This window comes from Gymnoscopelus braueri (assembly GCF_963280865.1).
Source record: "Gymnoscopelus braueri genome assembly, chromosome: 3".
In the NCBI taxonomy this organism is placed as follows: Eukaryota; Metazoa; Chordata; class Actinopteri; order Myctophiformes; family Myctophidae; genus Gymnoscopelus; species Gymnoscopelus braueri.
The window spans coordinates 21,136,002-21,149,176 of NC_137612.1; the positions used below are offsets into that span (position 1 = coordinate 21,136,002).

Consider the following 13,175-nt stretch of genomic DNA (forward strand, 5'->3'; position numbering starts at 1 on the left):
GCTCAAAACATGGAAGATTTGATTACCTCTGGAAGGCTTGTAAAGTGGAACTCTGTATTTTGTTTAACGGTTGTCTTATATTCCCCGACTTGGCAAATTACATGAGCATGAAATTAAAGCTAAACTGTAGCAGCGATCTTGAGATCAGAACAATGCAGGTGGCTACTCCACTTCAAATGAACCGTGTGTTAGAAGAACGACAGCTTGGGTGCTTTATTCACTCACTGATCCATTCATAATGTGCCAGCAGGAGCACGTCAGGAAGAAGCAACTATGTTAAGACCTTGTGGCCTTCTTCAAGTTCTTTAACTTGAAGAAATCCTCAAGGTCGAAACGTTGTTGTTTTTGCTGCTATGAACACAATGAGGAGCATTAAAAGTGAGTTGCAAGCGACCTTTTTGCTTTGATTTTGTTGCTTTTGCAGTTTGGCTCAAGCACCGAAGGTGGAGAATATGCGTTGTTTTAGTCTTTGAATGCATTAGTACCAAACCCATGAGTATATTATAAAGTTTGCTGCTCAGAAAACTACTCTCCAATGGTGCAAAAGTTTCATCTTCCCTGATTTCACGACTGTGGTGTTCGATCAGAGCAAAGTGATGCAGGTCAGCCAATCTCTGGTACGGCTTTGTACACCCGGCCAACTGTTGCATAACGGTGGCAAAACATTCTCACTCCAACTCACGTCCGCTTGGTCAAATGCCCCAGGTATCTTTTTCCAACACTGTGAGTGTGAGTGCCCTCTAGCGTCTTTTGTTTCGATGCCAGTGGTGCCCCAATCCATTTCTATTGAAATCCCACAGCATTATAATTTAGACACCCACAGTAGTACCATATATTTAAATACCATAATTAGATGCCTATGGTTGTACAATATATATTTATATCAAATCTAATTACAGCATTAAACAAGATTCTTGTCATGTGTCCTGCTCTCAGCCCCAAGCCAGGCAGAGAGTGTGAGCCAATCAAATAGTGAATCAGACAGCAGGGCTTCCTTCTCCCTGCTGGAAGCCTACCATTACTTGCCGCACGCACGCAAGCACGCACGCACGCACGCACGCACGCACGCACGCACGCACGCACGCACGCACGCACGCACGCACGCACGCACGCACGCACGCACGCGGGCACGCACGCACGCGGGCACGTACGTAGGCACATACGCACACATGTTCACAAACGTTCAAGCCTGTCTAGAACAAAAATAGTCCATTATTCAACTGTATGGAGAATTGAAAGCCTAGGTAGCCTAGGTAGCAGCTATTACCTGCACATCCAGCATAATTCCAGGCTTTTTCCCAAATTGCTTACACACTAAAATTAAAGGTAACACGATTAGTGAAACCTAACACTCAAGGAGCAAAACCATATGCACAACTATAAGTACATTCGCAGCCTCACATTTTTAGCAAAACACTAAACACACTTCTCTACTAAATTAGCAGAAATTTAAAATGATTCTTTAACCATTTCAAAGCACTCATTTTCAAAATACCACATCTACGAGCCAATTGATCAAACACATCCATCAGGTATTCAGACGCTTAGGTGCTTATTTGTAAACTCACCAGATATTCAAGTGTAAGCACTATACAAAGGTCACACACGCACACGCACACGCACACACAAACACAATCAACTTTTGGCGTTGCCTCTTATATTTACATAATCGCTTATATTGGCAGTCTGTCTGATTAAATATGCTTGATGTTTCACACACACTCCAATATAGGCCCACTGCTTTCTACCTCTTCTATCTAACCTGTGTGTGTGTGTGTGTGTGTGTGTGTGTGTGTGTGTGTGTGTGTGTGTGTGTGTGTGTGTGTGTGTGTGCGTGTGCGTGCGTGTGCGTGTGTGTGTGCGTGTGTGTGTCAGGTGTGCTGCAGACTTGACGGATGGTTCTCAGTACTTTGTACTGCTGATGATCACGGACGGCGTCATTTCAGACATGGACCAGACGAAAGAGGCCGTGGTGAACGTGAGTTGCACAAACACCGCCCTTAATCAAAACATATTGATCTGTCCCGGAGAGAAACCTTGGAAGCTTGGGTTCAGAAGGGTTTCCGTGGTATTCTGATGCCGAAATTTGAACGGCTGAATGATATCCGACCCAGTCCCAAAACACCTACATTAGCTGAAATTGTATCTGAAGTGGAATTGAACCAGAAAATGCCAGAGTTAGGGACTTCAATAAGATTGGACGTGTGTTTTCCTTCTTGTACAGTTACTCAAAACCTATTCACCACTTAAACCATATACGTATACTTAGTTGACTGGAGTCCCCCAAGGCCCCCTCCTGTTTTCGCTCTACACTAAATATTTTTGCCGAAAATAGCTGACCAACAACCTCACAACATGTCGCATTGCAAAGCTTTATGAGCTTGTAGATCTGCTATTTTCACTGAATCTTTGCCCCAGAATGGGGACACTAGTGTACATGAGGTTAATTCTGTAGTTGAAGACTTCAAATAGAACTTTGGGTACTACATGATCTTGCACTAATAGGAGCTTATAGGAATGAATAGGAAGGATTTCATAAGGTCCAGGCAAACTCATGGAGGTAACCCAGAGGTAACCCAGAGGTTTCTAAGGATCCTGGGATTGCAGGCCTACTGTATGTACCTATGTAGAGCCTGGATAGTCCTTCAAGGCTCACACTGGAGCTATCACTCGACTTGGTGAATGACGATGCGGGCGCCACGTTTGAAGTCGATCAGCCGGATGGTTCTCGAGATATGTGAACTACAGATGGATACACAGACGGACAGAGCTGTTGCACATTTATAGTAGGATTAATGCAAGAACAATGGCTTTTTCACCATGCTAACTTTCCAGGAAGAGAAAGGTTGTAGTTTCTACAGTTGGAAAATAGTCAGGTTTCTGAACTCTCCATAGCCCACCAATGAGACGCAGAGTGAGTAGACAGACATTGTGCCATCTTATAATATAAAGAGCATTAGTGAGGACTAATTATGAAGATTGAGTTGAAAATGGGTGAAGTGCTCCCTCAAGCATAGCTTACTGTGTTTGACAAAAGGATGTGAGGGTGTGGGGGATTTTATGTACAAGTGTACCACTTGTTATAAATAGCTCTTTAAGAATGTCTTATTAGTTATTATTAATTAGTTAATTAATTAATTAGTCACTATAGTAATACAAATCCCACTAAACAACAAAATGAGAAAGAGAGGTTAAGTGAAGTGAATATAAATCTGTATTAAGGATTAGAGGCAAGTATATTTATTACATGTATGTACAATACATTGTATTTATGAATACATGTGTGGGTGATACAAAGAGTTCACATGTCTCCTGCACAGTAAAGTCCTCTGTGTTAATGTATCAATTGTTTACAAATGTAACCTTTTTTTTAAGGTTAATTATGTCCTTACTTGTACACTCTGAATTAGTACAAAACTTAACACACCTGGATTAAAAGTAAAAGCAGGTGCATAGGTGAAACGGTGAACAACATCAACAATAAAAGATTACCCCCATATTGCCAGCTTGCATGGTATTTTTTTTATTTTTTTTGCATGGTACATGAAGGATACTTATTAAGCAACGTTTTGGTCACACACGATGCCTGAGGAACCATACCAAATGTTTTGGACTGGTTCTTCCATTGAAATGCTGATTCTATTTGAACTTGAAAGCAGGACTATGTAACTATGCAAGTGCTGACATTTTACCATTCAGCTAATAGAACCTGCCTGCTTGCTTTGGGGATACATTTTTACCTTGACCATCAGCTCAGAATTCGTGTCAGATCCTGTGTCTAGGTGAGACATGGCCTTTGACACGATCTAAATGTCTCAATAGAAGAGCAGCCAGGGAGACAAAATACAACCACCCCAATTGTATATGTTATATTGTTTTAACATACTCTACCATACAGATTGGACAAAATGTAATTTTAAGCATTAAAAAAAGTTACATAGTGAGGTTTTAAATACATTTCTAATCTACATCATATACTGTTTTCAGCGAGCCCACACAGTTTCTACAGGAACTGCCTTTTCTAGCTAACTCTCTGAATGAAGTTAACGGTCAGGATTTTACTGTCTGTGCTTTCTCCACAGGCAGCCTCGTTGCCCATGTCTATCATCATAGTAGGTGTGGGACCTGCTGAGTTTGATGGTAAGATAATGTTTTATTTGTATATAGTGTGTGCATGACTCTGAGCATGTGTGAAATATGGCACTTATTGCCAGCCAGGACTAGAGCTTGGGTGACTCTCTCTCCAGCCTCAAACCCACAATATAAAATCACGAGTGTTAATTACCTAAGAGTGTGTGACCAAATGGACCTGTGAAGGGTAGCCAAGAGGAGTTGCTGGGCATCAAACCTGGGACCTTCTGGTTTCCAGATGGCCGATCAATAAACTGAGTCTGGCACCCCCGGGATGATTTGGGGGAAAAAGTAATTTTCCGCAACCATTTATTATGTACATTATCTGTATGGCAGCCGCTCTCTCACTACTCTCTCGCTGCTATCTCTCCTACCACTATCTGTACTGTCTGCTGCGTGACAGCTTGTTGTGTGTACTTAGAAAACAATAGATGGAAGTTAGCCACCCACTGTGCATAAAGACTGCTAGGGGCTCAATTACATCGTCAGACACAGTACAAACACACAAATCTACTAATTGCCATGAATAAATAAACAAATGTTTAAGAACTAGTGAAAATAGCAGATCTGCTATTTTCACTAGTTTGGGTCACAGGCAAATGTCTAATTTCTCTTTTGGGTCTTGAGCTAAAAAGTTTGGGAACCACTGGTCTATCTGACTGGTCCCGCGTACTCACGCTCATGCTGGATTTTTCAGAAAGTGACAATATCATTTTTGCACTCCTAATATTCAGAGAAACTTACCATGTTGCATATTGACTGGCAGCCAACCTTATTATGAGGGGGAAAATTACATAAGCTATACAATAGGTATACAGATACTTGAGTTGGACCTGTTGCACATCCAGAAGATTACAATTTCACACCTCTTGACAGTAGGCTACATGTCAGTTGAGATGTACTGGAAATGTATTCAAAACCAATCAATTTTTGTATTTGGGACATTGGGATTTGAAAAAAAATATCCATGTTTCCATGGGGTGACTAATCGATAGAAAATCATACTATATATGCTATTGCTTTATTCTGTGTATTTGTGGTATGAGTTTCCACTGGTGTTACTCCAAAGATGGAGGTAAGTGAGTTACCTAAAAGGCAGTTGAATATGGAGGACACAAAAATCTTATAGTCTAGGGAGGTACAGGACCAGAACATGTACATGTGGCCTAATGAAACTTGGTCGCTGCATCTAGAGCAGGCTTACCATATTTAAGTCACTGTTGGTGGATCAATATCTTTGATAATATTATATGTACTGGAGATTAAGCCCCTATAAAATGTATATACAATTGTATTGCTGATATGTAGATTCTTTATTTGTAGGTTTGGTGTGAGTAGAGAAATATTTGGAACAAAGCTACAAGCTTGAAGATATCCAAGAAAGTGCGATTTTGGAAAATCATGCTCTTTGCGTAGAAATTCTAAGACATCAATTATTTGTCGTCAGATAAGTCTTCAAAGAAGATTCATCTGTGTCGGTGCCAACCAGTAAAGTTATTATGAAAAGACAGGGGAGAAAAGCCTGTGAAATGTGTGTGAAAATTGTATCCAGATTGTAAAGAAACAAGACATTAGGGGATTGGAAAAAATCTTGGTATTAGTGCATGCTGACCATGAAGCAGAAAATAAAGAGATTGGGGAGATTATGTATGTGAAGTGAATTCCATTGTTGCCCAGGTAGGGCCATCTTTATCAGGAAATGCTGTCACCCAATATAAGGATATTTGCTGCCCAGTAATAAGAATAAGAAGAAAGAATTAGGAAGGTGCAGTCCTCCTTTAGATTTAGGTCTTTTCAAATATATATTCTTTATGGAGGGGTTGATTGGTTCCATACAAGAGTCACCTCATTTATCTTAGGATACAGACTAAGGCGCAATTAGTGTATAGCAACACAGAATGTCAACAAGAGGATGATAATAATAGCATGTTAAGATGAATTTTGCAATTACTCTCCACAGCTGTGTGTGTGTGTGTGTGTGTGTGTGTGTGTGTGTGTGTGTGTGGGTGTGGGTGTGGGTGTGGGTGTGTGGGTGTGTGTGTGTGTGTGTGTGTGTGTGTGTGTGTGTGTGTGTGTGTGTGTGTGTGTGTGTGTGTGTGTGTGTGTGTCTGTGCGTGTGTGTGTGTGTGCAGTATGCTGTAGGTCATGTTTCATTGTACGTTAATTTGTACTTTTCACCCATTACAATTTAGACCTTTAGTGAACCATTAGCACCTATTCTGAAGAATTACTGGTCTATAAAAATCAATGGCTGGACCCAATGTCATTTTTCACAGAAGTAGGCTACTTTAGTTCTCATAATGAGGATAGGATAGGAGATCATCCGTCACCTCTAGCCTCGCGTGGCCAGACAATATCACACGACACACTGCGTGGATATTAGTCTGGTCCCTATCAACGATAGATTTTTGCCGGACCCAGGGGGTCTGGCTTACATGAGGCTTTGTACCTGTTTTCTCCATACATGGGCATGGTCACTTTGTCCTTAGGCCCCAGCCATAAAAGTCTGTCCCCCTTTCGTCCATACATGGGCATGTTTTGTACCTGTTTTCTCCATACATGGGCAAAAAACAGGTTTTGGTCACTTTGTCCTTAGGCCCCAGCCATAAATGTCTGTCCCCCTTTCGTCCATACATGGGCATAGACACAGGCTGACACGTCATGTGAAGTCTGGGTCTGGCAGAACCAGGTCTCCTGGTCTTGTTTTCCAAGGGGCGGTTACAAAAAGATCCAAACGGACTCTATTGGTTAGACCTAAACCAATCAGAGCAGTGCTTCCTTGTACGAACCAATCAGAGCAGTGCTTCCTTGTACGTCATTGCTCCAAATAAGGTGATAAGCCCGCCCACATTTGGATACTGGGCCCTGATTGGTCCCTCACGACTTCGGAGGGAGGGAAATGAAATCTCTATTGAGGGGGGCCAGACCTAATCTGCCGAGGGCTAAAGAGCGATGCAATTTTGCAAAGGCAGATTCGTCTGGAACCAGGCTACGTCACCTCACCATTATGACACTTTGAGCTGAAGCAGTACATCATCCATTCATAAGACTCTCCTTGCATGAAGCCCATTTTATACAGATCTGGCTTTGCTTTTGTACACAGAACCAAACAGAGCTGACATAATACTGCCCGGTGTGAGATGCGATGTGTAATGTGTCAGCATCTTGTGTTAAACTAAGCTTTTTAAGATGACAGCTACATTTTCAACTGTAGCCTTTGCATTAATTTCACAAAATGCCATCACAAACTAGACTGATGACATAGCAGACAGTTCACACAGATGTAAATTTGGCTCTGTGCCTACTTCCGCTGCCGGCTGTCCCGGAAATCTGTCAACACAACCTCAGAAACAAAGACACACCAACATGAATGATTTGTATCAATTGTTGCAACAATGAAGACAGACATAGCTACAAACCGACGCTCAAATTATTTCTGCCTGTCTTAAAGCAGCTCTCCACCGCACCGATTTTGGGCCGACTCAGTGTTGGGAGGCGTTGGAAAGCGTCTTCTGCCGACAAATTGTTGTCGGATAGCGTTGTTTCGTCGTGTCACGACCTCTATCGACCCGTCGATGAGAAACCGAACTTGCTTGGTCAGTCCCGACAGACTAGAGCCCGTCGGCAGTGTTGGGTAACGTGCGTTAGTAACGTAACGCCGTTAAGTAATATATTACCGAATTGCGGTAACGGGTTATATAACGCATTACTACAAGGAGAAGCTGTAATATATTATTAAAATGACACTACGTTACTACGTTACTTTGTGCGTTACCCACCAAAGTGAAGGTGTTTTTTTTTATCCACCCACAAAGCCGCAGCCAAAATCCCTGTTAAAACTAAGCGCGCACCTCTCTCTACAGGCTATCATTGTCAACAAATCTCTGTGATACTACTTTTACTATAATCAGCTGAACGGAGAGTGTCAATTCCTTGTGCCAATTGTGTTTATATAAGATGGTAGACTATTTAATTCATTTAAAGAAGGCAAGTTAAGCATCGCACAATGCAATGTTCCAATTTACACATGTCAGTTTTATTCATCGATTACGCAGGAAATATTGAACTGATTACAAAAATATAAAATAATCTCTAATCAGTAACATGTAGGTGATATTTATGTCTATCAAATGTGGTTTTATTGAAAGGCAATTAAAGTCCAGAGCTAAGTTAGAAGCCAAACATCGGGTGTGTGTGCTCAATGTAAAATCCCCACGGTAGCCACACCGCGGGGATTCATGTCAGACTCTGTCGGAACGTGAGCAGTGTTGCCAGATTGTGCGAGAGGAATAAGCAACTAGGTCTATGAAAACAAGGCCAAAAGAAGCGACTATAATAGGCCACATGAGCAGTTCAAACCTATATATATGTCGTCCATTAAACAATGTGCATATTTATATATGTTGGCTATTTGAAAATAGACGACCTACAAGCTCACAACCGTTCTACCATTATTTACAAGCAACTTCAGAAAAACAAGCCCAATGTGGCTTATAATAATCAGACCAGGCAACACTGCAGACAGGGAGATAGGAGAGCATAATATGCAATATAATATATATTGCATATTATATATGTTATATATAATATATATAATATGCATATATATATTATATATATGAGAAGCGCAGTCTTCTCTTAAAGGTCAAATAAAATGAGGATTTTTATTTAAAGAGTAGCCTACTGTATAAATATAATTGTATAGAGCTGAGTTATTTGTAGACTATATAAATGAGTCTTAACTCTAACTGTCTAGTCAATTTTTTAAACTCATGCCATGTCTATCTAAATGAGTGTCGGCTGGGAATGTCAAAATGCTGTGTTAAGAGATTTTATTTGCCACTTTGACCACACATGGATGGAGTTTAGATCCCATAGGGACGGTTGTGTTACTTAAAATTGGCTAGTTGGTTGTCAAACAATCAAAGTGGTACAGTAGGTCAAGATGCATTTTGTGATGTGTTATTGGTTGACACAATGACACTACAGTAATATAACTGTTCACTGTTCAGAGAGGTCAAATTTTGAACAATTAAATGACCTTAACCATATTTCTATGTCCTTATCTTAATTTCATAGGCTCAACATTCTATGCTGCTCATGCAGTCCTTGTTCTGTGGACTTTAATAAAAAAAAAAAAGTATAGAAAGAGGCTTGTGTCTTGTCATGTCATTATAGGCTACATTATAGAAGGTATATGTCTATTAATGAATTGATTAATTTAAGTAAAATTGATTCATTAATGTAATTCATAATCCTATCTTATAATTTAAATGCCTGCCCATCTGCCATCTCTGTGTCCCAAAAATAATTTGTGGGCTAATAATAATAATACAAAATCTAGATTATTTAATTGTTCAATTTTAGCTTCTTTTTTTTTAAGTAACTAAAAAGTAATATGTAATATTAATATATTACTGTTGCTCAGACAGTAATATGTAACGAAATGTATTACTTTAAAATGAAGGTAATAAGTAATAGTAATATATTACTAAAATAAAGTAACTTGCCCAACACTGCCTGTCGGTGGAGAGAGCGGAGAGAGGGGGGTAAAGTCTCCATAGAGTGGACCTCTCGTATGCTACTGGAGCCAGAAGCAAGCTAAATAAGCCAGAGACATTTGCCCGTCGCACATTTGAACCATATTCTCAATCTCAACTCTCAATTCCTATACTAATCGATCAACTCCAAAGCAAAGCTATGTGCTATGTGTGCTAAAAATGCTATGTGTGTTTTGTTTTGGTGCGAGTGAAGAAGCTCCGGTGTTGCCAGATTGAGTGAAAACAAGCGACCAGGTCTAAAAACAAGCCCAAAAGAAGCAACCAGTTTCACCACTTGAGCCATATTAAATCAGCTATTTTCTAAAAGAATCTTGAAAGCAAGCCCAAATAAGCAACTACACTTCAGAAACAAGGCCAAACAAAAGCAACCTGCAACTACAAATATTTACAAGCGACTTTACCGGATAACATTCCCGCCTTGAACAGGATGTGTAAAGGATATGACAGGAGAACATCCATCATCTCCCCATCCGCTCAGCAGGACATTTTGACCTGTGAGAGCTGGTTATGTAGCAACTATAAAAAGACAAAGAGACAAAGACCAGACTCTCATTGCATGTGTCAAACAGCCAAGTGCCATTGGAATGCATGGATGCCTTTCCACAACTTAATTGGCTAAATGATTTGAATTAAACACACAGGGGGCAAGGGGGCAGACATTATTCAAGCCAAACAAGACTAGAGCCCTCCTTGGGACCTATTACATTTTACTCAGAGGTACACCTAGGTCAGAGGTGAATGCCTTAGGATGCACCATGGGCGGTGCGTGTGTACGTGTGTGCGTGTGTGCGTGCGTGCGTGCGTGCGTGCGTGCGTGCGTGTGTGCGTGCGTGCGTGTGTGCGTATATTTGTATTAGATGAACAGTGTTCATGACAACTTATATACTATATCGTTTTATTTCCATTTTGACACACAAACACACACACACACACACACACACACACACACACACACACACACACACACACACACACACACACACACACACACACACACACACACACACACACACACACACACACACACACACACACACACACACACACACACACACACACACACACACACACATAGAAGCGCCGTATTATCTGGTTGCCTGGCGTTGCCGGGGTTATTGAGCTGCCAGCGTGTTCAGGTTTTGGTACCCAGCATTGGCCAGGTTATTGTGTGGGTGAAATAGGCTCTCTCTTTCCCTCTCTTGCTCCCCTTCACTCCCTCTCTCTCTCCGTCTCACAGTATTATAACTTATGATAATATAATTTATAAGTGCTGTCATAATGCATTATAAACTCAGTGGAACAGCACATTATAACTACCAGGTAACACTTTACTTAAAGGTTGGGTCTATAATCACATAATCACATTCATAATTTATAACATTTATAACGAGTGTTATAATGCTTTATTAGCACATTATAATGCATTATAAATGTGATTGTAATGCATTATAGACCCAACCATTAAAGGTCTTATGACATTTTCTATTTTTGGGCGGTGTAGCCGCCCCTATAAGTGGGGTTGGGACACCTCATTAGTATTAGTTTCCTGCACTGTGATTGGCCCATTAGTACACCCCTAGCTGTACTCTGATTGGCTGACTCTATTGGCTGACTCTATTCAGCACTGTGATTGGCTAGCGAGACACATGATGACATTAATAACCTATAAATAGGATTATGCACTTCCAAAAATCATTTTTTTTTGGAAGTGAGCTTCCATCACTATGATGACCACTGTGATGACCACACCGCCCACTTCACGCTGGGTGTGATTTTTTCCTTTTTCTGGGGGGGGGGGGGGGGGGGTGCAGAGGCTTATCTTTTCATTGCAGTTGAAAAGGCTTTAGGATTTTTCAGTTAAAACATTTTAATACACGTTTGAAGGACCATGATAAAGACCTTTAATGTGCTGTAAAACTGAATGTCATGATACTTTTAAGTAAAGTGTTACCCAACCAAAACAACCAAAAAGAAGAGTCAACTTTTATAGCCCTAGGGTGATCAGACGACAGCTTTCAGCACTTCGCTAATCAGTGCTGTCATCACTTCAAGCTGAGTGAAAATGTGAACAGGCACACTGTACCTTCCTTCAATCAACTGACCGAGGGCATGGTGTTCTCCATGGTGCTGAAATCTCTCCTCAGAACTCTGCTCCCCTCAGTGACTGCAGCTGTGTGTGTGTGTGTGTGTGTGTGTGTGTGTGTGTGTGTGTGTGTGTGTGTGTGTGTGTGTGTGTGTGCGCGTGTGCGTGTGCGTGCGTGCGTGTGTGCGTGCGTGCCATAGAGTTAAAAATAATAGAGAGTGCACCGGAAATCCCCGCCCATCCATTTGTATGGAGTCGCCGCTCGCGAGCAGTGTTTCTACCCCGGGTCTCAGTAGCCCCGCCCTACTGGGCGGGCCTTCTTTCGCTCTACATTAGAAGAGTTGGGAACGGTGGGGGTTGTCACATTCTAATCCAGCCCGAATACCCACTCTTCGCACCGGCCGCAGTGGTGCACCTCGCTAATCATTAGACTCCCATCCCACTGCTGTTGGGAGTCTGGGTTTGACTCCCGTTTTGGACAATACTTTTTCAAACAACCGCGTACTACTTTTTTTCGCCGATAAAGTATAGTTTTGGACCGGACCGCGACGGAGGGGTGCAGTCTCAAGCGAACTTGAGCCACGAGAGGCACCACGAGCGCGCTAATGAGTTGCCTACTCAGCCCCGTCCGAGTTATGTACCGATAGGCACAGAATCGTAAATTATGTTGTGGGGACTGCGTTTGGCCCAACTCGTTTCACTCAACTCGCCAGTCTCTCCCCGCACCCGCCCCGCCCCCCGCTACTGAGACCCGGGGTAGAAAGGCAGGTCGCGACTCGCGAGTCGCTCACCCAGCACCATAGAGTTAAAAATAACACATACTCCCTTTTCACCCCTTCTTCCGGATTGGGAAATGTGACAGGCGGGGCCTAAGTGACGCATATTGCGTCACGGAGGTGACGCGTATTGTGTCAGCTCTGTGCGCAAGCTTGTGAGTTGAGCCCATTGGTCGAAAACCGTTTTAGCTCGTTCATGTGTCTGGCCCCAGCCGTAATAAGCTGCAGTACCTATGATCGGCCACCATGTTCATTTGGCTTCACTGCTCCCTATCGGTTCTGGGGGCTGCGTGTGTGCGTGCGTGCGTGCGTGCGTGCGTGCGTGCGTGCGTGCGAGAGACAGAGGGACATTACATAATGTGATTAGGACGAGGGAGAGAGGGGACAAGGTGGCATAAAATACTGAAATAAGAAGAGCCCATATGCAACTTATTGGATAGCATGAATCAAACAACCCTCAAACAAGTCTATTCAAAAGTATTTACGAAATCTGAGAGAGAGACAGCAGGGAGGAAACAACAGAGACATTTTTATTGATTACAGTAATTGTTGGCTGTTAGTTATGCATTTATTTATTTTGGCTACCTTTCCAATGGTGTATTTCATTGTATCAAATTGATTGCA

The 13,175-nt window shown here is 41.9% G+C and overlaps 1 protein-coding gene across 1 annotated transcript in view; it reads left to right on the forward strand.

Annotated features, from left to right (window-relative positions):
- Window positions 1-13,175, forward strand: part of LOC308081852 (copine-9-like) — a gene marked incomplete at both ends in the record, with an annotated part of 117,445 nt that overhangs the window by 101,432 nt on the left and 2,838 nt on the right. Inside the window, 2 exon segments of the mRNA XM_080423472.1 lie at window positions 1,876-1,978; window positions 4,083-4,140. Coding sequence (XP_080279598.1) covers window positions 1,876-1,978; window positions 4,083-4,140 — 161 coding nt within the window.